The sequence below is a fragment of the Pelodiscus sinensis genome, chromosome 15, assembly GCF_049634645.1.
Source record: "Pelodiscus sinensis isolate JC-2024 chromosome 15, ASM4963464v1, whole genome shotgun sequence".
Classification (NCBI taxonomy): domain Eukaryota; kingdom Metazoa; phylum Chordata; order Testudines; family Trionychidae; genus Pelodiscus; species Pelodiscus sinensis.
Window position 1 is genome coordinate 6,565,326 of NC_134725.1, and position 26,858 is coordinate 6,592,183.

General features: G+C 46.4%; 1 protein-coding gene across 4 annotated transcripts; it reads right to left on the reverse strand.

Annotated features, from left to right (window-relative positions):
- Nucleotides 1-1,546: 1,546 nt before the first annotated feature.
- Nucleotides 1,547-24,694, reverse strand: LOC102446353 (coiled-coil domain-containing protein 74B-like). Of its 4 annotated transcripts, none has more exons than XM_075897971.1 (9): nt 24,554-24,694; nt 22,350-23,065; nt 19,481-19,525; nt 11,188-11,244; nt 10,457-10,619; nt 7,869-8,079; nt 7,655-7,737; nt 5,848-5,901; nt 1,547-1,834 (listed from the first exon to the last, which is right to left on the reverse strand). In XM_075897971.1, the coding sequence occupies exons 2-9, from the start codon at nt 22,618-22,620 to the stop codon at nt 1,696-1,698; spliced, it is 1,023 nt and encodes a 340-aa protein (XP_075754086.1). In that variant the 5' UTR covers nt 22,621-23,065; nt 24,554-24,694; the 3' UTR covers nt 1,547-1,695. The 4 variants fall into 4 exon arrangements, with proteins under 4 accessions (XP_075754086.1, XP_075754084.1, XP_075754085.1 ...); XM_075897969.1 differs by lacking the exon at nt 24,554-24,694 and adding an exon at nt 24,418-24,535; XM_075897970.1 differs by lacking the exon at nt 24,554-24,694 and adding an exon at nt 24,390-24,520.
- Nucleotides 24,695-26,858: the final 2,164 nt, after the last annotated feature.

Sequence of the window (26,858 nt, forward strand, 5' to 3'; positions counted from 1 at the left end):
CTACTTTAAGAGAGGCCCAAGAGAGAAAACAGAATTCCACTTATTACTACAGTCTTCAACTTAAACTCCTCCAATGCATTATCCACAATCTACAATCTATCTTGGAAAATGATTCCTCACTCTCAGAGGCCTTGGGGGAAAAGGCCCTATTCTCACTTATAGACAACCTCCTAACCCAATATATATTGGACAAACTAGACAATTCCTATGGGAAAGAATTAATGGACACAAATCAGATATCCGAAAAGGCAACACACAGAAACCTGTTGGGGAACACTTTAACCTCCCTGGACACTCATTAATGGATCTCCCTCCATGTTGCTGTTTTGTTTCAGACCAATTCCACAAGCCAAATACACACAGAAGGATTGGAACTCCACTTCATTCTCAAGTTTAACTCATGAAAATGGTTTAAATCGCAATATTGGATAGCTTGCACATTATCAACAATCAAACAATGAAGGTGCCAGTGGTTCTTGATGTCTGAGTAGAATCTGTTGTTAGTACTTTTCCTTTCCTAGTGCAAACTAATGGTTCTTACCAGCCTCTTTTAACTATTCCAGTCTGTAACTGGAAAAACTTAAACAGCGAACTCAGCTACCCCTCTGAAGCTGAATGAACACAGACACTCATTCTTAGACATTTTTAAGGTATCTGTTACTGTGGTGCCAACAAACATGGGACCACTCCATTGGGAATAAGATTGTGATGCATTGCAGTAGCCTGGAATAGGAGATTTTGCATACCTGGCTATACATATATTAGTTTGCAGTGTAGTCAGTGCTATGTTGCTGTGAGTGAAATGGAAACTGGCCCACAGCAAAGATGAAATTATGGAATGTTACAGATTCTGAGTAAAAAATAAGCAACCTAGAGCAGCATAATATCTGAGCCCCCGTAATTTCGACTGCCTCTTGCTGCTAATCAGTGGGTTCTAGATCTGCATCAGAATTTTTTCTGATAAAAGACTACTAAACTGGTTATTTCTCACCTAAAAGCCATGGAAGGGTGTGAAATCTTGTTCTGGCTAGTCTCACAATGTAGCATGTAGATTCCAGCTTTTCTATGGATGGATCAGCAGTGATTTAGTGTTGTTTGTAAATCTGCAGCCTGTATCTACATAAAATATAAACGTATGTTGCTTTTAAACAGTCTGACAAACTAAAGAAGTTTGTGACAGAAATGTAGCCGTGTTAGTCTGGTGTAGCTGAAACAAAAGACAGGACTATGTAGTACTTTAAAGACTAACAAGATGGTTTATTAGGTGATGAGCTTTTCGTGGGCCCACGAAAGCTCATCACCTAATAAACCATCTTGTTAGTCTTTAAAGTGCTACATAGTCCTGTTTTTTAAAGAAGTTTGTGGCATGCTTGATAAATTGCATGCTTATCAAACAGCAATCTTACAGGCTTTCATCATTAAATTAACTCTCTCAATTTAGTTCTGAAGGAACTAATAGAGTGGTACCCGCAGAAACCATTTATGAATGAGGCAAGGCTGCAACAAAAGAAAAGTAGCTCCTTTGTTTCTGAATAAATGACTCTGATTTCATAATTCATTTTTACTTGAAATGGGGGGAAATAGTAGCAAACCAATCTATGTTGAAACTGCAATGTACACTCAAACACGTACTGGGAGTGCTATAGCTACTGGATCACTTGAGGAGATGTGTAATGCGGTCACTAAACAACCAGACTAAAGCACAGTCCGACGAAGACGGCTTCTCTGAATAGCTTGAGTTCTCTTCTGTCTCTCAGCAAATCTGTTTCCCAGTGTTTGCTTCAGTGCTGGCAGAACTGCCCTTTCAGCAGCTGGCAGTGGAGTTAAAATCAAGCTGGAGAGAAGAGTGGGACAAAGGATGATTGGCAATGTGATTTAAAATCACTTCCTCCTTAACCAAGGTCTCCTGCATTAGGGTTACTCTTCACATTAGTCATCCCAGTGATTCTACATGTTGACTTAACAGCACTCTGTTGCATTGACTGAAATTTCTGTGGTAAGAACTCTCTCTACCGTTCAGTGTGCTTACATTTCTCTAGTAAAATGAGGAAAAGAAGTGGTTTTCAATACAAGTGCCATGAGACTTGAGTGTGTGTCCTGCTAGTGATCATTTAGAAACATAGCAGCCTTTTTGATAACAGTCCTTCAGCTAGACATTTTCCCATTGCCTTCTGTAAAATGAAGGCAGTAATACTGACCTTTGTAAAATGCTTTGAGATCAACAGATGAAAAGTGCTATGTGTCAGATAGGTATTTTAAGTGGGAATGGCTCATTACTTGCTAAAATCCAAGTTCAGAATTCAGTTTTCCTGTAACACTGAGTACAGGCAGTCCCCGGGTTACATGGATCCGACTTACATCGGATCCCTACTTACAAACGGGGTGAGGCAACCCTGCACTAGCTGCTTCCCCCCAGCAGACCAGGGAGACGCGAAGCTAGCGCCCCCCTCAGCAGACCAGGGAGATGCGGAGCGGCTTTTCTCAGCAGACACCTCAGCTTGAGAATAAAGGACTGAAGGAAGTGAGGTGTGGGGGAATAAAACTGAGCTCTGGAGAAATGTTTGGCTAGAGTTTCCCCTACAATATGTACCATTTCCGACTTGCATACAAATTCAACTTAAGAACAAACCTACAGTCCCTATCTTGTACGTAACCCGGGGACTGCCTGTACATGAAATTGGGTTTCTTCCTCTGTTTTGAGTAGCTAACATCTCATGTTAAAAGAAGAGACTAGTCCTGTCTTCAGGTAGTTAATGAACAGCTAAAGCAGAGACCTGATTTTTTTTTCAATACCCCCATAAACTTTTACATGAAATGGGGATCCTGCAGTCTAACTTGCAGAAAAACCTTTACCAATAACCACAATTCACTTCAGCTTTTTAAAGGGAAATACCTGTATCTGTCACTTGTGTGTTTTAATGGGTTTGTGTTGTGGTTGCAGCTGCTGGAAAATCTAGAATCTTTATTCCTCCCATTATTTCATAGGTGGAAAACTTTAATTGGCTTTGTAATCTCTGACTTGGTGGAATGGAGAAACCCTATTCACAGGATGAGTTCTGAACTGAGCTTTTGTGTTTCATGGCAGGGCTTGTATGACTTTATTGCATACCTGTTTCTCTGTAAATAATTACAATCTAATCCAACTATTTGTCTTGTTCAAATGACTGTGGAAGATGAGAGCATTACTTTTCTATTTCCCTTTTATGCAATTCTTACAAAACACAGTACTGCTTTAAATCCCACTACACTCTAAAATTGCTGATTGCTTCCTCAGCGGCAATACATGTGTGTAATGTTATGGGCAGAACCTATCCTTGCAGTTGACTCTCAGCAAATCATTCTAAAGGGGGAGCTAGAGAAGAATCTGTGGATATGCAAAAGTAAACCTCAAAGAAATAGGCTGGTCTACACTACGACTTTAGGTTGAACTTAGACACATTAGATTGATTTTTGCTAAACAATGAGATCACAACATCAAGCCCATTCCACTGACTTTTAAGGGCAGTTAAAGTAAATTTCTGAACTCAGACCTATGAAGCAGCCGAAGAAATGCTGCTACTGTGTCAAAATCACTCAGGGCATGGTGGAAACAGGACACACCAGGTTCTCCCAGCAGTGTCATTTGAAAGTAAAGGAGCTCAGGCAGGAGTACCACAGGGCAAATGGACAGTCTGGGCCAGAGCTGCAAACATGCTGCTTCTATGAGCAGCTGCCTGGGATTTTAGCAGGGACCCGCCCAGTGTCCCACAAGCATCTGTGGATACTTCCCAAGAGACTCTTCAGGCAGCCTTGGGTAACAATGGGGAGGACATTGTTGAGGAGAAGAATGGTCAGCAGGCCACCGACAGCCAGGACCTTGTCAACTCTGGAGCCAATCCCCTCCTCACAGAATGTGTTACTCCCGGGCACTCGTGACAGGGAGGACAATTCACATTTTTAATCATGCTACCAAGTAGGTTATGACAACTGGGTATGATCTGCCTACACAGCGGGGGCTCCCTGGAACAGTTTAATGGCTGTGGAGATGGAGCTGGATTCCTCCCTGCACATCTCTGAAAAACTCTCTAGATGAGATCTCTGAATCTTTCTCACAAGGTTTCTGGGGACGCCTGTCTTATTCCACCCTGCACTGTAGGACACCTCGCCATGCGAAGCCAGCAGTAAGAGGTCTGGTGTCATTGCAGCACAGGGTCCAGGTTTCTGGCCCCATTCAGTCGGCATCTGCTACCTGTCCCTCTGTGAGTCGGAGAAAACTGATATCGCACAGGATGACCTGGATGAAGAAGGGAAAACTAACTAATTGATACCAGGGCACTATACCTGTGTGCTCATCCCCAGCAAAGCATGGTTTGCTGGCCACGTGAGCCTCCGCCCTGGCACTCAAGGGAAACGAGGTGCTGAACACACTGTGACTACATAAACCACAACTGCATCTCCCTCACCAGCACAGCCTCTTGTGCCCGGGGACCCTCTTTACAAATGCTGACCTTTCCTCACTCGGAGCTGCAATTTGCAGCCACTGGGTCACTCATGCTTTCAAAGCAGAAGCAAAAGAGCAAGAGTCCCAGCCTGTTCCTTACCATACCTGCCATACCATGTCCAGCTGTTCCCCCAAGATGGGTGTTGTACCTGCTGCCTATTCGGTGCTTAAACATTAACTTTGCACTTGTACATAACACACGCTTATAGTTTTGGACAGACATTCATCCACGGCAAGAGATTAACTTTTGCATTCTAAGTCTGTCCATTTTTTTTCATTACAGTGAGTGCTACAGTTGAGTCTGCTGCTCACTTCCTCTGGCTACTTGAATTACAGCAGTCCCTACTGTATATTTACCCAGCCCAAATTAATTCCCAGCTGACTGGTAGCTGTCTGATATTGCTCATTGTCCCACAACTGCATAACTAAGCAGTCCCACCAGCTTGTCTCACGGTACTAAAACTGGCATGGCACTGTGCCAACAGGATTGAATGTTTCCAGCATCTGCCAGTTGTTCCACTGAATGGTTTCATACATGTCTGTGTTCAAACCCTCCTTACATTCTTCCTGGCTCCTGGCTAGGCCCTGGACATACCGCTGCAGAAAGTGTGAGGTGTTCTTGCCACAGCAGTTTGAAGCTGAACATGGCCCATGCTTGCCCTGCTATGGCGCCTGCACAGATAACCAGGAGAAAGTGGGCGCAAAAACACTGTTTGCAATTGCCATCAAGTGGGGGAGGGTGAAGATAAGTGTACCAGGGGCAGCTGACAATATGTATCATGAACAACTGGTTGCACTGTGTTTTGTCCTCTCAGGCACTGGAAGTCTAACCTATAATGAAAAGGGGTGGCAGGAACCGAGAGAGTTATCCACAGGACATCGCTGTCATAGTCAAAGGTAGCTACTGTACTGGGGGTGCACTATGTCGATCTCTTGCACCCAGTGTGGACATACACTTTCAGCTTTACAAAACTGAGTGCTAAAAAAAAAATTTGACCTAAATCTCGTTTTGTAAACACTGCCTAAATGATTTGACACTTTGTGCAGATTCTTCTGTGATAATACTAGGGCACAGAAATAAGCCAGATAGCTGCAGTGATCTCTTCTAAAATCTGAAATCTAAAATCTGTTCTGAGCAGGGCATATGGATTGACCTTTAGGCAATGGTGATCAAAAGAAGTGGGGAAAATCTTATAGCTGATGATGGAGTTGGGGTGAAAGATGGGGGAACCAATAATAGTGTTGTTTTTTTTTACTTCATGATGTAATAATATTTGCTAAAGGTATCACATGCTTGGCTCAGTGGATGTAGCTAGCATGGCTTCTCATGAAGCGTGTTAGTCTCTAAAGAAAGTAGAAGTACTTACCATTTCTTAGCTGTATCTTTTAGCATTCTGGGTAACCGTGAAACTTCTTTATTCCTAAAGCAAAAAATATTTGTAGATGTGATACCTTGGCTACTTTATTCTGTAGAATAGTAGCAGAGCACAGATTGTGTGAGTTGAGTCTGTGTAATTTATATTTGAAAACAATGTAATCTTGCTGCATGTAAATGCTGAACTTGGAGAACAGGAATAGCTTCACAATAGCACCTGGATACATCTGTCATACAATAGGATCTGGCTCGTGTGATAAACTGGGACCATTCATTCAAAATGCACCTTAATACAGCCAAATAAACAGCTATACGTTTAGGAACAAAGAATATAAGCCATACTTATAGAACTGGGGATTGCATCCTAGAAAGCAGTGCCTGTGAAAAGGATATAAGAATCATGCAACTCAACATGCGCTCCCCATACAATGCTGTGGAAGAGCTCTACGGTGCAATCTTTGGAAGTATGCATGGGAGTAGTAGGGAATATTCCGTAGAAATGCCTCTATAGTTCTGATATCTATGTTTTTAAAAAAGATGAGAAAATTGGAGGGGGTGTAGAAAGAAGTCAAAATGATTAAAGATCTGGAGAAAAAGATTTAAAAAGCTTAGTTGTTTAGCTCCTCAGAGTCTGAGGTGACTAAATTATAGTGCACAAATACCTTCACAAAGTGAAAATACCACATACAGGGCTCGTCAATTAGCAATGAAAGGTATAACAAGAACCCAGGGCTGCAAGTTGAACACAGAAAATTTTGTAACAGCAAGGATGATTAACTATGAGAACAAACTAACAACAGAAATGATGGATTCTCTATGTGTTGATACCTTTTCTGGAAAAGATGTTTAGTCAAACAAGTTGCTGGTGCAATAATAGGGGTAACATGGTAAAGTTTAATGACCTCTGGTATTCAGACCAATCTAGATGATATTTTGGAATCTTTTGAATATGCACCCCTTGTTAATTGGCTGCAGCAAATGCTACTCTAATAGACTTATTGATCATCCTCCCAGAGTATAACTGGAGAACTGTTGTGGCAATAATGGGGGGGAGGGAAGAGAACCCAGGATCTCTTTTGCCCTAGTAATCTCTTGCTCATTTTCATTGTTTAGACAGTAACAGTTCCTGCCCTGAAGAACTTACAATATACTGCCTGCTACAATACAGCCCTCAACCCAAATGAGGTCTGCACATATCATCACTCTATATATGATTGTTTTCCTTAAACATAAGCCAGTGAAGCACGGGTCCTCTGAATCTCTCAGAAATCTCCTTTGTGGAAGAGCGTGACTCAGTTGGATTGAGCGGATTCTGTTAACCATGTGCCAACACCTCCTTGACTGGTCCACGCTTGCCCTGCTAAATGAACCTAAGTGCTCTGACAGAACAAACTGACATGTCTTCTCTGTACCTTGTTTTATGGACACTTACCTCCATTTGCGTTAGTGGTGTTAACAGCTGTGTGCAGTAATCTTGTTATAATATAGCACACAGGGGCCCCTTGTGTGTAGACATACATAAAGGCATATATCATTAAAACCCTCTCACCTCAGATTAACAGGTCACATTTTGGAAAGTTTGATAGGGGCAAGGGTGTCTCAAAATTAACTTTCCCTTGTGACTTAAGGAGGGAAGCCCTAAAGTGTCAAAAAGCTTGCTAACAGCCTCTATCTAGGTATCTTGCATACGGCCTCTATTCTGCAAATTCACGTTATTACAAAATAGAAAGGGAACCAGTGGACTCAGCTAGAATCTGGCCCATAGCCTAGCCTTGAAACCGTAACTCAAAACAGCTTACCCAATCTGGCTGGCTAGCAGATAATCTTCAGGAATCCTTTTGTTCTTGTGGATGTCCTCCAGATAGGATTTCAAATACATTAGCTAAAGGACAGAGAGGAGAAAATAACTTTTCTACTTGCCTCTGAAAATCTATTTTCTATTTCACCACCACAAACATACCATATCTTAAAAGCTGTGAATAAAATAGTGAGCCTGGGCTGAAACAGCCTCACCTCCTGTGCTTGCATGTGATTGATGTTCCATAGCTGATGAATGACAATCTCACACTCTTCCAATGTAGGTGGTTTCCGGATGTGGGAAGGGAGGACGTTCACCAGGAAAGGGTTGGAGGAGGCTGGTGGTACCTGAGCTTGTTTAGATCTAATATGACTTGGCAGTGAAAGTACTGGAGATGTCATTTGATGACAGACTTCTCTTTCCTCTCTAGAAAAATGATCACAATTAATGAATAAATTAAACCATTTCCCTTGTGATACTACTGTAAAATCTCGAGTATAATGCACACTTTTTTCCCGGCTTTTTTTAGCATTAAAGTCAGGGTGCACATTATCCATAGGAGGTTTTTTTTTAAGTTTTCATTTGGCAGTTCTGCGGCAACTAATTAATCGCAGGACACCAGAGGTTAAGTTGATTATTAGCATCAACAAGCAACTATATACACAGTTGCTTACCTTATTCAAAAAGGTAAGTTAAACAAATGAAATCAACACTGCAGCGCAAAGAAGCAAATACCAATATGTTAATTGATCATCTACTCATCTTCGAAGCCCTCAAATTCGCTTTTGTTAGAATCTTCCTCAAACAGTTGAGCAATATCTTCCGGGGTATGGTCTTCGACATCTTCATCCAGGTAATAAAAATCATTGTCATCTTCGCATACCGGTAATTCACGTCGCTCGGATCCATCCACAGGGCATCCTCCTCACTGCCATCCATGGCATTAGAGATGCTGCATTTCAGAAACCCCTTCCTTATCATAGCGGGATCAAGTTCAAGCCAGACATCTGCTATCCATTGAGTAACATCTTGCAGCATTGGTGTTCGCATACATCCACCCGCAGTAAATGTATGTTCACCTTCCAACAACCAGGTGTTCCATTTCTTGCATGGTGCCTCTTTCATTGGCTTGTTAATTGTCATGTCAAGTGGCTACATTTTGGTCATTCCACCAGGAGTAATTGCCAAGTCTGTATTGTCCTGCTGAAGCCTTTTCTTGACAGATGGCATACGATGACACCGAAATGCATCCAAAACTATTAGAGACCGCTTTCTCATAAGTCCACCTGGCTGCTTCACCCAAACTGTCTGTAGCCAATCAAGCATTAAAGCTTCATCAATCCAGCCTTTAGGGTGAACACTCATTTGAACACTGTTCGAGAAGATTACATTCCTTGGCATTGTCTTGCGCTTTAACACAATATAAGGAGGCAGCTTCGTTCCATCGGCCATGCAAGCAAGCATTACGGTAAACCTAGACTTTTCATGGCCTGTGGTAGCAATGGAGACTGTCTTGGCACCTTTCAGTTCAAGCGTTCTGTCGTAGGGATTATCGAAATTTAATAGTGTCTGATCTGCGTTACCAATTAATGAAAGGTCGTAGCAGTGCTGCTTCTATAGCTTTATGATAAAGTTTTGGAACTGCAGTAACTTGGTGTCTGTGTCCATTGGTAGCTTCTGCGCGATTGTTGTTCGGTGTCGAGCTGATAGGCCATGGCGATTTATGAACCAATCACCCCAGCCATATGAAGCTTTAAACCCAGCTGTGTTAGCGCACGTTTTGGTATGGTCAAAGCCTTCATTCTAACCTCCGCAATGCTAACACCACCACCTTGCTGTCTATGCTCAGCAATCCATTCAACCAGCTTGGCCTCCAACTCAGGATATGCAGTGCTTTTACCTCGCTCAGCCATCTTCATCCTAGGCAGCGCTTGCAGGCGCTCTTTCTGCCGTCTCCAAAGCCGAATGTTAGACTCTGCTATGTTATAAAATTCACGGCTGGCAGCTCTGTTGCCATGAGCCTCAGCACAGCTAACAACTTTCAGTTTTTCAGAGGTCGTGTAAGATCGCCGACAACTCATGGCATCCCAAAGAGAGCATGGAACGCCGTGCACTATATACTCGTGTGCTCACTATATACCCAGCAATACAAAAAGGCAAGACAACATACAGCAAAGTTGGGGTGCACACTATAGATAAGAGTTCAGTTTATTCAGGGTTTCTGATGTTTAAAAGGTAGGTGCGCATTATGCATAGGTGTGCATTATACTCGAGATTTTACGGAATAGCAAAAAGCATTTATTGCATTTACCTCACCAAAACATTTGTAAACATGGATTACAGTTATCAAGAGCTTGGTGGTACAGGTAGATAAACTTATTTCACAAGCGGGAAATGGAAACATGGCAAGCAGGTCCATTGAATCTTCGCTCCACAAGATAATATCCTTCTCTGTAGCTAAACTACTACTTTTTGTATTCTATGCCTAGTAAGGTGCAGTGCAGTACACTTTAGTCCTGAGTTTTTCCTTTGAATTAATCTGTACTTCTGTTTGTGCCCACTGCAATACACAATGACAACTCAGTTGAAGACTTTATCCCCATAGAGCTTCAACACCACTGCTAAAATAAGTTGCTCACAATAATCTATTGTTAACCCTCCGAAATTTGTACTTGATGTGACTTAAATGGCAAGGAGCATGTGTTCCACCAATGGGATCCACATGGTCAAAGACTCAAAAACCCACACATGCTTACACCCCAGAAACCCCTACAACTGCTATGTACTAATAATCTGCTATTACCTAGAAATAACCTCCTGTAGTCGCTTCTCCTCCTTTGGACTGAGAGTCTCTGGTTCTCCTTGTACCACACTGACCACCTCTTCTTCATTCTGTTTTTGCTGTTTGGATGGATCTATCTGTGGCTTGCTTGTCTGTGAAGACCTAAAAACTGCTGCTGCAGCAGCTGTTGGACAAAACATGAAAAGGGGAAAGGAAAGGGGGGGGGGATTCAAGTTCCTGTATCACAGGCCAGAGACCTCACAACTTTGTAGATACTAGCTTTAAGTACCTTCATCTCCACAGCAGTTCAGAGTATTCCATGCTCTCTTTTTTACTTTGGGAGCATTTGGACAGTTTTGTTGTATAGCTTATTTTAATCCTTTAACATATAGTAAAGAGAATTTCTTGACAATGTTTACATTAACAACCACAAATAGAAGCAGCTCAGACTTAGACTTTACGCTTCCAATTTCTTAGTAACTAACAATGTAAAAGTGATGATGAATGTGTATGCAAACACTCATGATCCAAATAAGTGGAAAACAGGCATACTAGAACTCCTGATCATTATCAAGAGCCTTAAGAAGAGATTTTAAAACAAATCTCAGAGGGACTCTGACTTTTTACATTGTTGCTTGTTTATCTGGGTCTACATACCTATTCAGTTAATAATTTCTTTGCTTTCTTTCCTATATCCAGTTTTTACAGTCCTGCTACCCTTAAGTTTATCTTGCAGTTTTAAGCTATCTTACCTGCTGAACAGACCCTTGAATGGACTTTGTCAGAGGAGACGGGAGTTAAATTACCATCTGCAAAGAAGAACAAGTGATGAATTAGGCATCATGGTCATCAAGCTGACCAACAAGGAGGTTATATTATCTTCCATTTAGAACAGGAAACACAGGTAAACTAAGGTCTGCAGAGCCAGGCTCTTTCCATGTAGGATTGCTGAGAGCAAGCTGCAGTGTAACTGTTTCCTATAGTACCACAACAGCTGTTTGGTTTAACCAGTGAAAGTTTGTTTTCTACACTCGTCATATGAGCGCACAGACCTGGACAAAATCACTGAAGGCTGACCTATAAAGAGGGGGGAAGCTCGGGGGCAAGGTAAGGCAACTAAGAACACTGAAGACTGGTTGCTGCCTCATGGTGGTATTTATATGCTTAGATGGCAGTAGAGATTCATATCATCTGCAGTTAACTTAGAGGCTGCAGCCTTTTTTTACTAAGGCTAATCTCTCTGCAATCAGTCATTTCTTTTGTCCTCTCTGATCTGGACAACTTTCCTTTATTACTTTTGCATACATTAGAAGCTTCAGCTAAGGTAGAATGTGAAATATATCATCTACTTCATTGTGAATCAGCAAGAGTGTATTAATATGCTACGAAATACACCAGTCCTCATTTACTTCTGAATGAAGTTGTGCGTTTTAATCTATAAAGCTTTCAGACAAGGATTTTCTAGTCATAGGTCTGGCACTTAAGGTCTCTCAACCGAAGGGTTATTTGCTGCCAAGAGGGAACTTGTTGGTGTTCTGGCAAAGGAAGTCCCTAGCTGACATTACTTGCTTACAAGAAACTCTCATGCAGAATGAAACATGTCATTTAAGATCACTGGATTCAATCTGTTATGTCACAGACTTCATGCAAAACATGGTCGATATACACACACATACTGATATCAGTTGTCCATATTGAATCTTCACCTTTTTGTGGCACAACTGAGGTTGGTGAGTTTCAAGTCAAAAATGCATTAGCCACCAGATAAAATATGGAGACCACATGTTCTCCCAAGGCTTATGCATCCAGCTGGGTATATTGGCAACTTAACCCCATTCGCTGTGATGACTATGTGCCTGCAGACACACAAAAAAAGGTGGGCAACTAATAATGATCTCACACTGGCCCATAACCGTAAGTAGTATGGTACCTTCTATTCAACATGTTGGAATAGGGACTATTCTGTTGCCCAGATCTGTCTTTGATTACATTGTTTGCCAAATGATTTTCCACATAACCAATGCTGTCTTGTGATTCAGATGGTAATGTGTCTTCAGTCTGCCAACTATAAGGAGTGTACCAAAGCCTAAATGGAACTTCTGGAAGGCATATCACAGCCACTCTACTTATTAGGAGGGAGCATCATGACACTCCCATTAAATATAATCGCCAACAAAGATACAAACTGTTGTTTCTGTTGTCCTTTTCAAACATACAAGTGCAACAATTCCATGTGGCTTCCTACCAGTGTACATTTCCTGTTGGAATGTGCAGACTGGATGAGGCAGTTTGAGCAGTCTGGTAATCTGGAGATCATGGACCATCTTACAGCATCATTGGATGCCACTTGCTGGACTTGATGGGAGGCAGCAACAATGATGCTTGACTTTGGAAGAGCTGGAGCTTAATTGAATTGACTAGGTGCAGCTCAAATGCCCATGTATGCAAAGCAGGCCAGCAGTTACTCCAAATCAGATTGCCAGTCAGCAGTTGAATGTTACCAAAACTCCTGTTAATAGAGTTGCCAAACAATAAGGTACATGACAAGTGGCAGCGTTTCCTAAGTAATCCAGCTAATAATAAGATAGATCCATTCACTAGTCTGGAACTGGGTAAAATGTTGAAAAATTTAAAAATAGGTTCAGGTCCTACATGTCTGCAAGAAACTTTGGCTACGTCTAAACTACACCCCGCTGTCGGCAGAGGGATGTAAATAAAGCACTTCAAAAGTGCAAATGAAGCAGGGATTTAAATATCCCGCACTTCATTTGCATAATCATGTCATGGCACTGTTTTGAACAAGCGCCATTTCAAAATTGAAACCACAGTTTAGACGTGGTTTTTTTCCATAACGGGGCACCTTTTCAAAAGATCCTATACTCCTCAAAAACTCACCATGACACGATTATGCAAATGAAGCACGGGATATGTACTTCATTTGCACTTTCAAAGTGCTTCATTTACATCCCTCTGCCGACAAAGGGGTGTAGTTTAGACATAGCCTTTGAGAGGTCATCAAGTCTAGTCCCCTGACCTCTTTGCAGGGCCCAGCACCACGTAGACCAGGTGTGGGGCCTGAGACAACCCTTCCCTCCCCCCAGCCCTATCCCTGCTCCACCCCTTCCCTCAAGTCCCTGCCCATGGCTCACCCCTTCCCACCTTGCTCTCCTCCAAACCTCCACCCTGTCTCTGCCACCATTCTGCCCCTTCCCTAAAGCCCCCGTGCCCTTCTCTCCCCAGCGACTGCCACTGGCCCCCATGCCGCCAAGGCCCCAGTTTCCCTGACGCGTGGGGCCCTTCAAGGCGCGTGGGTCTCAAACCATTCAATGAATCATGTCCCCTTTCAGTCTTCTCTTTTCCAGACTAAACAAACACATTTTTTTCATTCTTCCCTCACAGGTCATATTTTCTAGACCTTTAATCATTTTTGTTGCTCTTCTCGACTTTTTCCAATTTGTTCAGGTCTTTCCTGAAATGTGCCCCCTCTCCCCGCACACGAACTGGACACACAAGTGGATAGTCATTTCAATATAATTCTCAATGGCCAGCAAATAAAGCATGGTTCACATACCATCTATCTAGGCATCATGTTGGACAGAATTCTTACATATCATGACCATCTTAAAAAGACAACCACTAAAGTCAAAATGTGCAACAACTTGCTTGGAAAATTGGCTAGAAAATGATGAGGGGCTGATGTCCAAATGTTACACTTCAGCCTTGGCACTCTTTCGGTAAGGACTTGCTCATGTCACACAAGGATGATCAATGAACAACTTAATTCTCTTATTCATATTATTTCTGGCTTCGGTTGGAAGAATTCAATTAAAAACTATGCCTGAAAACACAAGAATTTAAGGCTAAATACTCAGATTGTGCATCTAAAAATCTATGCAAGGATTCTTTTTAGAGATGTGATTTTTATCTTCTTCAGCAACAAATTAATGAAATATTTAAAGCAAATTTTAAAATGAGATCCTCTCTATATATTTCAATAATGCACAATTATTTTTGTCAGTAAATTCAGAATTTGACAGTACATACCTCCAGTTTGGGGCTTGCCTGTTAAATGGCTTCATTAGGATTTAACGGTTCTTTCACAGGTCCAAGGTTAAAGCGACTGGGACTTTTCAGATTAGAAAAGAGGAGACTGAGGGGGGATATGATAGAGGTCTATAAAATCATGAGGGGTGTGGAGAGGGCTGATAAAGAAAAGTTATTTATTAGTTATTTATTAGTTCCCATAATAGAAGAACTAGAGGATACCAAATGAAATTAATGGGTAGCAGGTTTAAAACTAATAAAAGAAAGTTCTTCTTCACGCAGCATGTAGTCAACCTGTGGAACTCCTTGCCAGAGGAGGCTGTGAAGGCTAGGACTAAAATAGAGTTTAAAGAGAAGCTAGATAATTTCCTGGAGGTTAGATCCATAAAAGGCTATTAGCCAGGGGATAAAATGGTGTCCTTGGCCTGTTTGTCAGAGGCTGGAGAGGGATGGCAGGAGACAAATCGCTTGATCATTGTCTTTGGTCCACCCTCTCTGGGGCATCTGGTGCTGGCCACTGTCGGCAGATGGGATACTGGGCTAGATGGACCTTTGGTCTGACCCAGTACGGCCATTCTTATGTTCTTATAGGTCTGGCAAGCTGGAAGGCTTTTCACTTTAAAAAAACAAACTTTAAAAACACTGAATAGTTCTGCAGCACCTTAGAAACTAACAAAAATGTAGGTGGTATGATGAACTTTCATGGGCAAAGCTCATGATACCACCTACATTTTTTGTGAGCCTTTAAGGCGGGGTGAACAATAATTTTTGATGGGGGACCAGTCCAAGATTTTGGAAAGTGGCTGAGGGCTGCACTCTTCCATGGTATTAATGAAGGAGTTGTGGATCAGGGATGAAGGCTGGGTGCAGAAGGGAGCTTGGGGTACAGGAGGGTGTCTGGAGTCTGGGAGGGAGTTTGGGTGAAGGAGGCAGTTGTGACCTAGGGCAGCGAACTGGGGTGCAGAGTTTGGGGATGTGACCTAGGATATGAGGGGATTGTGATCTCAGGCAGGAGATTAGGGTGAAAGATTTGGGAGGGGGTATGGGTGCACGTGGAGAAGCAGGACAGAAACGGGGAGCAGAGGATTGGGGAAGGGAGGGACTGGGGTGCCAGAGGCTGGTTCTGGCCAGGAGACTCATCAGCCAAACCTGCCTGCAGAGCTAAAGGCTTGCAGAGCTTAAAATGTTTCTGCCTGCTCGGCTATGTGCTTGAGTGAGTGAGCAGGAGGGCTGTGCTTTGTGGCTGCCTGTTACACAAACAAGCAGCTCCCATTGGCCAGTTTCTGTCCAGAAACCGGCCAATTGGATTGTGCTGGGGACAGGCACAGCATTTGAATCTTCCCTCCTCTGATCCAGACTCGAAGAGAAAGTGCCACGCAGCCGTATTTCTGAGCCACGTACGGAGTAAGCAGGGGAGCCTCCATAGGGCTTCTCACTGCCACTTGTGGGCCAGATCCAGCCACGAGCTGTATTTTGCCCAGGCCTGCACTAAGGTGCTGCAGAACTATTAATTGTTTTTTACATTTTTTCGGTTATAGACTGACATGGCCATCCTCTGAGACTTTTTTTCACTTTTAAGTTACTCGATCCTCTTCCCAGGAAGACTCATCATGCTGCAACAGCCTGTTGTGGGAACCTGCAGGAACTGTCAAAATAGGGATAAAAAGAGGGAGAGCACTAAGGCCTAAGGAATGCATTTACCTCCCATTGCCTCTTGTATCTACTGCCGATGGTTTTTTGCCCTCATGACGCCCACTGTGGATAAGTTTGCCAGGTGAAGGATTTATGGAAGAGACCGTGTGGTAAGCTTCATGATCCGCAAAGGAAGTAAGAAATTATCTTGTTTTGGACTCTAATATCGATATGGGTTTTATTTACCAAAGGCAATAAAACAGTCTCAACCAGTTTCACTGAATATGTGCTACAGTAGAATTCTGGTGGCATTTTAGAGACTGTCCACTATATCAACGAGGGTAGCTACAATCCATATGAGACACACATTTTTGAGGAATGCAACATGTCTCAACTTCCTGGAGGTCTTCATGCCTTCTACACTGTTGATAAAAAAGCTGTAGTTTGACTGGATTTTATACACCAAATAAATAATCTATAAATTGAACCTGTCTTGGGACCCAGCCATTTCCATGAATGCTTCTTTCCCAAAAACCACTACAGTAGTTGTGGTAAGCTAAGCACTCCCATTGACATCTTAGATGTGCAGTATTGAGAACATGTGGCAAGACATTTTTATGGGGAGGATTCCTAACTGCAGAATTTGCTTTTTCTAGTTGCCAAAGTGAGTACTGACCTTCGGAGCATAGTGCAAGCACATTGTGTAATTTAGGTTGAACATCTGATTATGTATCATCTCTATGATAAGTTGTGGAGATACAAATCCCTTCAGTTATCCATGATGGATACATACAAGTAATAACTATTTATTCACAAAGATCTGAACTTTGACCTTGTATATAATTAGTTAATGGATTGCCTATAGATTTGCCTCATGAGTGAAAGATTCAGTATTGTTATCTGCCAAACATTCTCAAGTTGTAAGTCAAGCCCTAACACATCATGACACTTTGCAAAATAATAAATTAGGGCTTCTTTTTATTTCCCTTCTAGATTTTGAGCCTGTAAGACTCCTGTTCACATTGCTTCTATAGAACAAGGGTCGGTAACCTTTTCAAACCAAAGAGCCAAACTACATCAAAATTCAGAACAAGTGATCCATCCACAAAGAGCCATATAAGAATGCCCATTTGCATGACTGAAAAGATGCAATCTAATATTACTGTTAATCGACATAATGATTAATAATAGCACAACTGAAACATTGTGCTCACAGACTTTATTTAAGCTTCTGTTGCTTCTGCTGCTGCATCTTTTTGCATAGTTCTTTCAAGTTTACAACATAACTGGTCAAAGCCAGCTTCATGAACACATTCAGGCTGTCTTCGGTCAATCTTATGGCAGGGCTGGTGATGTAGGGGTACAGGAGTCTGGATTGGGGTGTGTGAGAGGCTCAGGGCAGAGGGTTTGGGTGCATGATGGAATTAGGGCAAAAGGTTGGGGAGTGGAAGTATATTATGGCAGGGACTGGAGATGTGGGGGTGCAAGGGTTTGGAGATGATGGGGGTATAAAGAGCTCAAGGCATGGGGTTCAGGTGTATGATGGGCTCAGGTTTGGTGTGGGGGAGGGTGCAGGAGTGTTATGATGCTGCAGCCAGATGGGGGCTGGACCTCAGTTGGGGGCTTGTTGGCCAGGCTTCATTTTAAATAAAGTAAAATATGTCCAACACAAAAGGTTTCATCATTGTCTTTACTTATGGCAGGACTGGGGAACCTTTTCTGGGTCAGGGGCCACTGACCCACAGAAAAATCAATTTGGGACCACACAAGTGAGAAGCAAAAAAACCCCAAACCCAACCCTCACTGGCCCCAACTGAAATACCACACTCCCGTTAGCCCAGTCCCATGGTGGGGGTAGGGGCAGGGAGGACTGAGGTTCAAGGCATCAAGCAAGATTTGCTCTTCTGAGGTTCCACGGTTAGTGGATTTTATGGGCCCCCTAGGCTCGGGGCTGAGGCCAAAAATGAGTGGTTAAGTGTGCAGGACAGGGCAGCCAGTGAATGGGATAGGGATGGGAGTGCAGGAGGGGGTGAAGGTGCGAGGTCTGGGTGGGAAGTAGGGTGTAGAAGCAGGCTGGGAGTGTCTGGCCGTGGGAAGGGAGCAGGAGCAAGGGGGAGGCAGGAGTAGGCTGGGGGTAGGGTGGGGGGGTGGAGGTGGGGTAGCAGGGTCTAGGCACGAGGGTGTATGCGGCCACTTACTTGCTTCCACATCGTATGTGTAACAGCCTCCTGCTGCTCCCATTCACCAGAAGGAAGCCCCAGGAAGTGTGTCCCTGCAAGGCTGGCCCCCAGCTGGGAGAAGGAAAACAGCAGTGCGCTCCGCTTGTTCCTCGCACACCAGGGCAAGGAAAACTGTAGCGCACTGAGCCAATTTTGGCTTGGATTGTTCCTCACACAGCGGTACAGGCTCCCTGCTGTGGGGGGAGCAAGAGGGAGCTGAACTGGGGCTCCAAAATATCTGGTTCCCTAGAGAGCCATATTTGGCTTGCAAGCCATAGGTTGTCAACCTCTGCTCTAGACCTAAGAGGGCTAGAAACTTTAATTAAATCAACATATCATGTAATTACCATGCCAGAACCCCAAGCTTTAAAGGAAAAAACTATTATGATACATTCTGTACTTGTGAAAGTTTTGCCACTGTAGCTATATTGTCCAAACTCTCCTAGCAAAGTATGCAATTTATGCCAACCACAGAATGTTTTAGCTAGTCTAGCTTATGTTTGGAGAGGAAATAAATTATACTGCCAAAAATATGTTTGCTTGTGTTACAACATCTACAGAATTGCTTTTGTTAGTATAAACTTTTCCCCAAATCACTCCTCTCTCCCACCCCCCCAAAATCACATTCAACTGCTCTTGTTATACCAGCAAAAAGCTTCTAGTCTAAACTGGTCCTTAGGGTCTTAACTGTAGCATAAGCTGAATGGAAGTGAATTATAGTGCTGGCAAGTACTGTTTAAAGTTCTTACAGCATCACTAGTATGCTTCCTGGTTATCCTAACCCATTCAGATTGTAAACTGTCAGTCATGTCAACCTTCACATTGGTTTAGGGCAGATCAGAATAATGAAATTCAGGCCATGTTTAGCTACCCCATTCCTCCCTACCAACCCATGAAAACTGAGTTCTGATATGAAAGCAACAAGACTGCATTCATTGTATGAAGTATTCAGTCACCAGAGACTTAACAATTCTGCATTGCAAAGGGAAAGCTGACACTTCCAAGATCCTCTCTTGGAGCTGGTAAATGGACAAAGCACCAATGCAACTGTCTATTACTAATGAAATTACTGAGGGGGAAAAAAGGGATTTCAAGCAGACAAGACACATTATATAATCTTATTTCTAGAACAGGAAATAGAATAGCATACCTCTCCTGTGCAGTGACTCATTCATTATGAGTTTATAATGAAGCTCTGTAATCAAATGAGAACACAATTTAGTTTGAGCTCTCTCCAACCCAACTTCCCTTTTCCTATTGTAGAGTAAGCCAAGCTTGTCCCTAGAGAATGCCCCTCACATCTGCTTTCAACATTTCTAATAGACTGAAGATTTTTTCATCAAAAATATAAGCCCATGAGTGTTCCTTCTAAGATTTTGCCAACCATGAGTGGAGTGAGTTTTGGCTTCTGCACCAGGTCATGTGCACTGGTTTGGATGTGTGCCACCATGGCACCCAATTTATTAACATACACATGTTCCTGGTCACCAGAGCAGAAACCCTCTTCTCTCCCTCCACTATGCAGCATGTCCCATTCATACCCACCAGAGCAGATTTCCGCCTTCTCCCTCAGCCATGCAACATGTTCCATTCCTGGCCACCAGAGCAGAAACCCAGCACCAGTGACTGCAGCAAGTCCCAGCCCCTCACCCCACCATCTCTGCCAGCTCCGCCTGCTGAAGCAGCCATCTGCTGTGCAAGTACTGCTGCATGGCTCTCCAGAGGAGGTGGGCAGGGGAAGAATTTTTTGTGCATGGCCGCACAGGTGCACACCTTACTGGGAACTATGAAGCCCATATATTTATTGTACAAGGGGTGAGGGACCATCTATAATGTGAAACTTAAGAGTTCATAACATTTAAATAATACTGAGATGGGAGTAGAGATTGGAAAAAGTTAAAGAAGAAACATGTCAGTAGTTTTAAGGCAAACTACAGGCAGTCCCCGGGTTACGTACAAGATAGGGACTGTAGGTTTGTTCTTAAGTTGAATCTGTATGTAAGTCGGAACTGGCGTCAGCTGCTGCTGAAAATGATCAGTTTCAACCGCGGCTGAATCTGGACGCCAGTTCTGACTTACATACAGATTCAACTTAAGAAACCCAGGCATCCCCAAGTCAGCTGCTGCTGAAACTGATCAGCGGCTGATTCCAGGAAGCTGGGGGCAGAGCAACTCTGCCTCGGGCTTCCTGTAGTCAGCCGCTGGTCAGTTTCAGCAGTGGCTGACGTGGGGACGCCTGGGGCAGAGCAGCTGGGGTGCTGCTGGATTGCTCCAGTAGCACAACTCCTCAGCGCTACTGGAGCAACCCAGCAGCACCCCAGCTGCTCTGCCCCAGGCGTCCTGATTCAGCCGCTGCTGAAACTGACCAGCAACGGCTGAATCAGGACGCCTGGGGCAGAGCAGCTGGGGTGCTGCCGGATTGGTCCGGAGCGGCGCTGCGGGACCAACCCGGCAGCCCCCAGCTGCTCTACCCCAGGGGTAGGCAAAAAAAGCCTGGTCTGCTGGGGAGGGGGCACTAGCTGCACCCCCTCCCCCAGCAGACCAGGGAGACGGGGGTGGCGGGACCGCCCAAGTCCTCCACGGCTTTGCTCCGTCTCCCTGGTCTGCTGACCTGGGAGATGCGGAGCAAAGCCGCAGAGCACGCGGGCAGCGGGACAGTCCAGGCGCGCTGCGGCTGTCCCACTGCTGGCATACTCCGTGGCTTTGCTCCCCATCTCCCTGGTCTGCTGGTCAGACCAGGGAGATGGGGAGCAAAGCCGCGGAGCACGCCCGCAGCGGGACAGCCCAAGCACGTCTGGGCTGTCCCGCTGCGGGTGTGCTCCAAGGCTTTGCTCCCCATCTCCCTGGTCTGCAGGGAGACGGGGAGCAAAGCCTTGGAGCACGCCCGCAGCGGGACAGCCCGGGCATGCTTGAGCTGTCCTGCTGCGGGCGTGCTCTGCAGCTTTGCTCCCTGTCTCCCTGGTCTGCAGGGAGATGGGGAGCAAATCCTTAGAGCACGCCCGCAGCGGGACAGCCCAGGCTCGCCGCGGCTGTCCCACTGCGGGCGTGCTCCGAGGCTTTGCTCCCCATCTCCCTGGTCTGCTGGTCGGGAGACAGGGAGCAAAGCCACGGAGCACACCCGCAGGGGGACAGCTCATGCGCACCTGGGCTGTCCCGCTGCGGGCGTGCTCCAAGGCTTTGCTCCCCGTCTCCCTGCAGATCAGGGAGACGGGGAGCAGCTTTTCTCACCCTGGAGGACGGGGGCGGCGGACCATGGCGCATCTGGGCGTCCCGCCGCTCCCGTCCTCTGGGGCGAGAAAAGCCCCATTCGTAACTGCGGATCCGACATACGTCGGATCCGCGTAACTCGGGGACTGTCTGTATAGCATAACTCAGGTCTTCTAAGAGCCCAGTAAGCATTGGAAGTATTGGTAATGCATCTACAATACTGACTGCCCATAGTTTGGCAAATTCTCTGGTTTGGCACTGGTTGGGCCCCGGGGATGCCAAACTAGAAGTACAACCTGTACTACGTATCCACCCTTTGATAAATGGAACTGGTGGCCTACTAGGTGTGAAAAGACTTTATTCATTGCCTTTCCTTAAGCTGTCTAGTAGTTTCTTGTGCATTTTCTGGCTTTGGAGTCTAGTGTCTGACTGGGTTTGTCATGTAGCTTTTGTTAGCCCTCAGTCAAAATCATTAGCATTCCCTTCTTGTATCTCCTGTTATAATCTTCAATGTTAGGAAATGTGTTCTGACAATTTCAAAATAAAACTCTTGTAAAAACCACAAAGAATGGTAGGCCTAAACAAATGGCATCAGGGTGGTCTTTAAAGAGATGACAAAAAAGAAAAAAAGGGGGGATATTGAATCAGATTTTGCAGAATCAAAAAACCTACAATCATTGTAATTCATTCACAATTTAGCATTTGTGAGGAAAAGAAGTTAAAAGATTTCTTGATTTACAGCAGCAATTACCTAATCTCTCATATAATAATTTCAGAATCTATAGGAAGTCATACATGGAAAGTCACCTCACCTTTGTTTTCCCTTCTGAGATTCTCAATTTCCTCATGAAGCTTCATTAGGGTCTCAGCATGTTGCTGCTGCAAGAATGCCAGGCTTTTCTCCAAGTCCATGACTAGTTTATCGCGGTCTTTGTTGCAGACTTGAACAGGTTTGGACTGAGAGTTAGGCTGATGTTCCAGATTATCCTGGTTATCAAGCTGGAGATGGCTTGATTTATCCAGACGTCCTACTCTTGACCACTGTGGTAGATTCCCCAACGGAGGCAAACTGGTATTGGACATCCCCAAAAGTCCTGGTACAAAAATACTTTTTTTTACCTAGCTCAAGCTAGGTTTACACAGGCAGTCTACTGCCCCTCAGTAGAGTAGTTGACGAAATGCCAGAAATACTCTGAAGGCGAACAAGGGTTGTGACCATGTTTAATGTGCTTCAATCTCTATTAGGTCAGACCCTGTATTTGTCTAGAACCCCTGGCATGCAAATGCTCCTTCACTGTGACCCTAACATCATGGGTTTCAGTGTCGGGGTTGTCACCTCAGGACTTGGCCCTAACACTGGAGCTTCTGTTCAGTGTTTCTGAGGGGGACAGGTGGACTATGGATCTGTGCACCTCTGTCCTATGTAACTTCCTCAAAAGATGATGGGGATAAGGCAGGTATCACTGCCCCAACACTCCTCACCATCACTAGCCATTTCTGCAGGAGCCTCACATTTACAGCTGCCAACCTAGAATGGATTGGGGAAAGAGGGCAAAAGAATAAGAACTTAAGTCAGCATTGAGTTAGCAGGCTGAACCCAGGACCTAGGTTCAGTCACCCTTTATATCGCATGCACCCAGCTCACCCACCTTACTCTCCCACCTATCTCAGCTCCCTCCATCTGCAGGTACATTTACATCTCTGGGCTCAGCCCCTCCACCCCACATACACACACCCACCCTATGCTCAGCTCCCCTGTACTCACTCCCCCAGATACACGGGGCCGGCCCCTCTGCCCCCACCAGGGTCAGCCACTTCGCCCCCCCTTTGGGCTCAGACCCTCTCCCCCAGATACACATATCTTGGTCTCAGCCCCCCACTCCCACACATACACCCCCTTTAGGCTCAGTCCTCCCTCTCCCAGGGTCAGCCACCCCCCCTACTTTTGGGGCTCAGACCCTCTCCTGCCCCCCCACACACCCTGAGGGTCATCCGCCCACACACACACTTTGAGTTCAGCCACCCCTCCCCATATACATCCTGCCACCACCCCCTGGCTCAGCTGCCCCTGCCCCACATACACCCCCTTGGGCTCAGCCACCCCTCCCCCCCACACCCCTTAGGGCTCAGCTGCCCCTCCCCCCACACATACCCCTACGGCTCAGAGCCCCTCCCCCCCACACCCCACTTTGGCTGTGCCCCTCCCCCCACACACCCTATAGGGTTCAGTGCCCCTCCCCCCCACACCCCACTTGGGCTCAGCCGCCCCAACCCACACATCCCACTTGGGCTCAGTGCCCCTCCCCCCCACACCCCCGCTAGGGCTCAGTGCCCCTCCCCCCCACACCCCTAGGGCTGAGTGCCCCTCCCCCCCACACCCCCCACTTGGGCTGAGTGCCCCTCCCCCCCACACACACCCCTAGGGCTGAGTGCCCCTCCCCCCCACACACACCCCTAGGGCTGAGTGCCCCTCCCCCCCACACACACCCCTAGGGCTGAGTGCCCCTCCCCCCCCACACACCCCTAGGGCTCAGGGCCCCTCCCCCCACACACACCCCTAGGGCTCAGGGCCCCTCCCCCACACACCCCCCCCTAGGGCTCAGGGCCCCTCCCCCCACACACCCCTAGGGCTCAGGGCCCCTCCCCCCACACACCCCTAGGGCTCAGGGCCCCTCCCCCACACACCCCCCCCTAGGGCTCAGGGCCCCTCCCCCCACACACCCCTAGGGCTCAGAGCCCCTCCCCCCACACACACCCCTAGGGCTCAGTGCCCCTCCCCCCACACACACCCCTAGGGCTCAGAGCCCCTCCCCCCACCGGTCTCACCCGCCCCGGACACGCCTGGCGCACACCCCGCCCCGGCCCGGCCCAGGTTCGAACCCGCGGCCGGACCAGCCTCCCCCCGCTCCGCTCGCCGCAGGCCCGGCGCCGGCTCTCCGCGTTGCCATGGCGACAGCGACACTCCACAGTAGCAGGGCCGGTCGCCCGGGCGCCGCCCTCCCCACAATGGTCTCACCCGAGAAGGGGGCGAGCCGTCTCCCCCCCCGCTGCGGGGCAGGGTGGTATCACCCGCCAGGGATCGAGCCGGCCCGAGGCCCGGCTCAGCGCGCGGGGGAGGGGCCGCGCTGTGGCCCCCAGAGGCAGCGGGAGCGGCGCATGCGCACGATGAGGCGCCTGCCTGGACAGCTGTGGGGCCTGGGGCGCTGCGGGAAGCCCCCTAGCGGTGGGGGATGGAACCGTCCTGCCTCTCCCCCGCAGTGGGAGGGGCCCTGAGCAGCGCGCTTCGGGCTGATGGTCCATATCCTTTATATCCGCCCATAGACACCAAGGCCCCTTGCTGGGTCCCAGTCCTTAAATCTGGGGGTAGCCACCCCCATAGGCAGGGGCTGTAGCGCTCTCTCTGCCCCCCCCCAATCACTTCCTGCTCCCACGGGCCTGGGCAGAGGTCATCAACCAAACACACCTGGGCTACCTCTGCACTGCAGGCAAGAACTGTTTTGCGGAGGAGTTCTTGTGCAAAAGGTCTTCCCCAAGCGCACGTCCACACCGCCATGTGCTTTTGCGCAAGAGCGTCCATGGCAGTGTGGCAATAGAGAGGTAGCCGTGTTTATCTGATCTTGCTAAAACAAAAGGACAAACTAGGTAGCGCTTTAGAGACTAACAAGATGGTTTAATAGGTGATGAGTTTTTGTGGGCCAGAGCCACTTCCTCAGATCATATTCTGGAAGAGAATTGGCAAGACCATGTATACCAAAGGAATACAATGAAAAAAGTAAACACATTATTAAACTGACAAATCAGATTTAGCACAGAAGGTGGGGTGGGGGTGGGGGGAGGGAATTGCTATTTGAGTCCATGAATGGCTAATCAGGGGTACTAAGTGGGAAGCTATCCTTGTAATGGTTAAGGTAATTAGCATAGTATGCTAATTCAGCATCAGCAGCGGCGTCAAGCAAGGCTGCGTTCTTGCCCCCACATTGTTTGGGATCTTCTTTGCCCTGCTCCTCAAGCATGCCTTCGGCTCAGCAACGGAAGGAATCTACTTCCGCACCAGATCGGACGGCAAGCTATTCAATCTCTCTCGCCTCAAAGCCAAGACGAAGATACGCGAGACGCTGATCAGGGACATGATATTTGCCGATGACGCAGCAGTCGTCACACATACCCAGGAAGAACTACAGTCGCTGATGAGCCGTTTTTCCATGGCCTGCAAAGACTTTGGGCTGACTATCAGTTTGAAAAAAACAAATGTCCTAAGCCAGGACACTGTCACTCCACCAGCCATCACAGTAGATGACTACCAGCTTGACGTCGTCCACCAGTTCACGTACTTGGGCTCCACCATCACCGATAATCTCTCCCTTGACGCTGAGCTTGACAAGAGGATCGGGAAGGCAGCCTCTACTTTAGCCCGCCTGACAACCCGAGTGTGGACCAACCCCAGGCTGACAACCGCAACAAAGATGGCAGTGTACAACGCCTGCGTCATCAGCACCCTGCTGTACGGGAGCGAGACATGGACCACATACGCGAGACAAGAGCGGAGACTGAACGCCTTCCATCTACGAGGTCTGCGCTGCATCCTGGGCATTACCTGGCAAGACAAAGTCTCCAACCTCGAAGTTCTGACTCGAGCCGGCCTCCCCAGCATGTACACCATGCTCCGACAACGTCGCCTGCGTTGGCTTGGCCATGTACGCCGCATGGAGGATGGGAGGATCCCAAAGGACATCCTCTACGGGGAACTGGCATCTGGGAAGAGAACCACAGGGCGTTCGAACCTGCAATTTAAAGATGTCGTGAAGAGGGACATGAAAGCCATCGACATAAACACGCAGTCCTGGGAAGACCTCGCAGCAGACTGCCCGAAGTGGAGGGGCACCCTGACCACACAGCTCAAGTCAGGCGAAACGAACATGATGCGTGCATCAGAAGAAAAGCGAGCCCGCAGGAAGTTACGCAACAACAACAGCCAGGGAACCACCTACAGCTGCGACTTCTGCGGCAAAGAATGCCTGTCCTCTGAACTGTCATTCATGTTAAAATTCGACACTTTCCAACAAGGACTTAACAAACATTTGAACTATCTCACCCATTACCAAGACAGTTTCCCCAATTATCACCTCTAATACCATTAGCTCACAAACATCCCACTCTCCCTACCTCTAATATCATCAATTCACAGACACTTACCTTCCTTCCTTCCCCCCCCCCCCCCCGCCCTGCATCCTCCTCCTGTTCTGCAATGTGATTTGTCCTTTTCATATCTGTTCATTTTTTTTTAATTGTATCCTTTGGTATATATGGTTGTGACTACTTTC

Bases quoted from the DNA above. Each gene is read 5' to 3' on its own strand.
- LOC102446353 (XM_075897971.1), bottom strand. From the start codon at position 22,620: ATGTCCAATACCAGTTTGCCTCCGTTGGGGAATCTACCACAGTGGTCA. The intron at 10,620-11,187 runs GTAAGATAGCTT...TTTGTCCAACAG, and splicing joins TTCAAGGGTCTGTTCAGCAG to CTGCTGCAGCAGCAGTTTTT. The intron at 1,835-5,847 runs GTAAGTACTTCT...TCTTCTCTCCAG, and splicing joins AAAGATACAGCTAAGAAATG to CTTGATTTTAACTCCACTGC.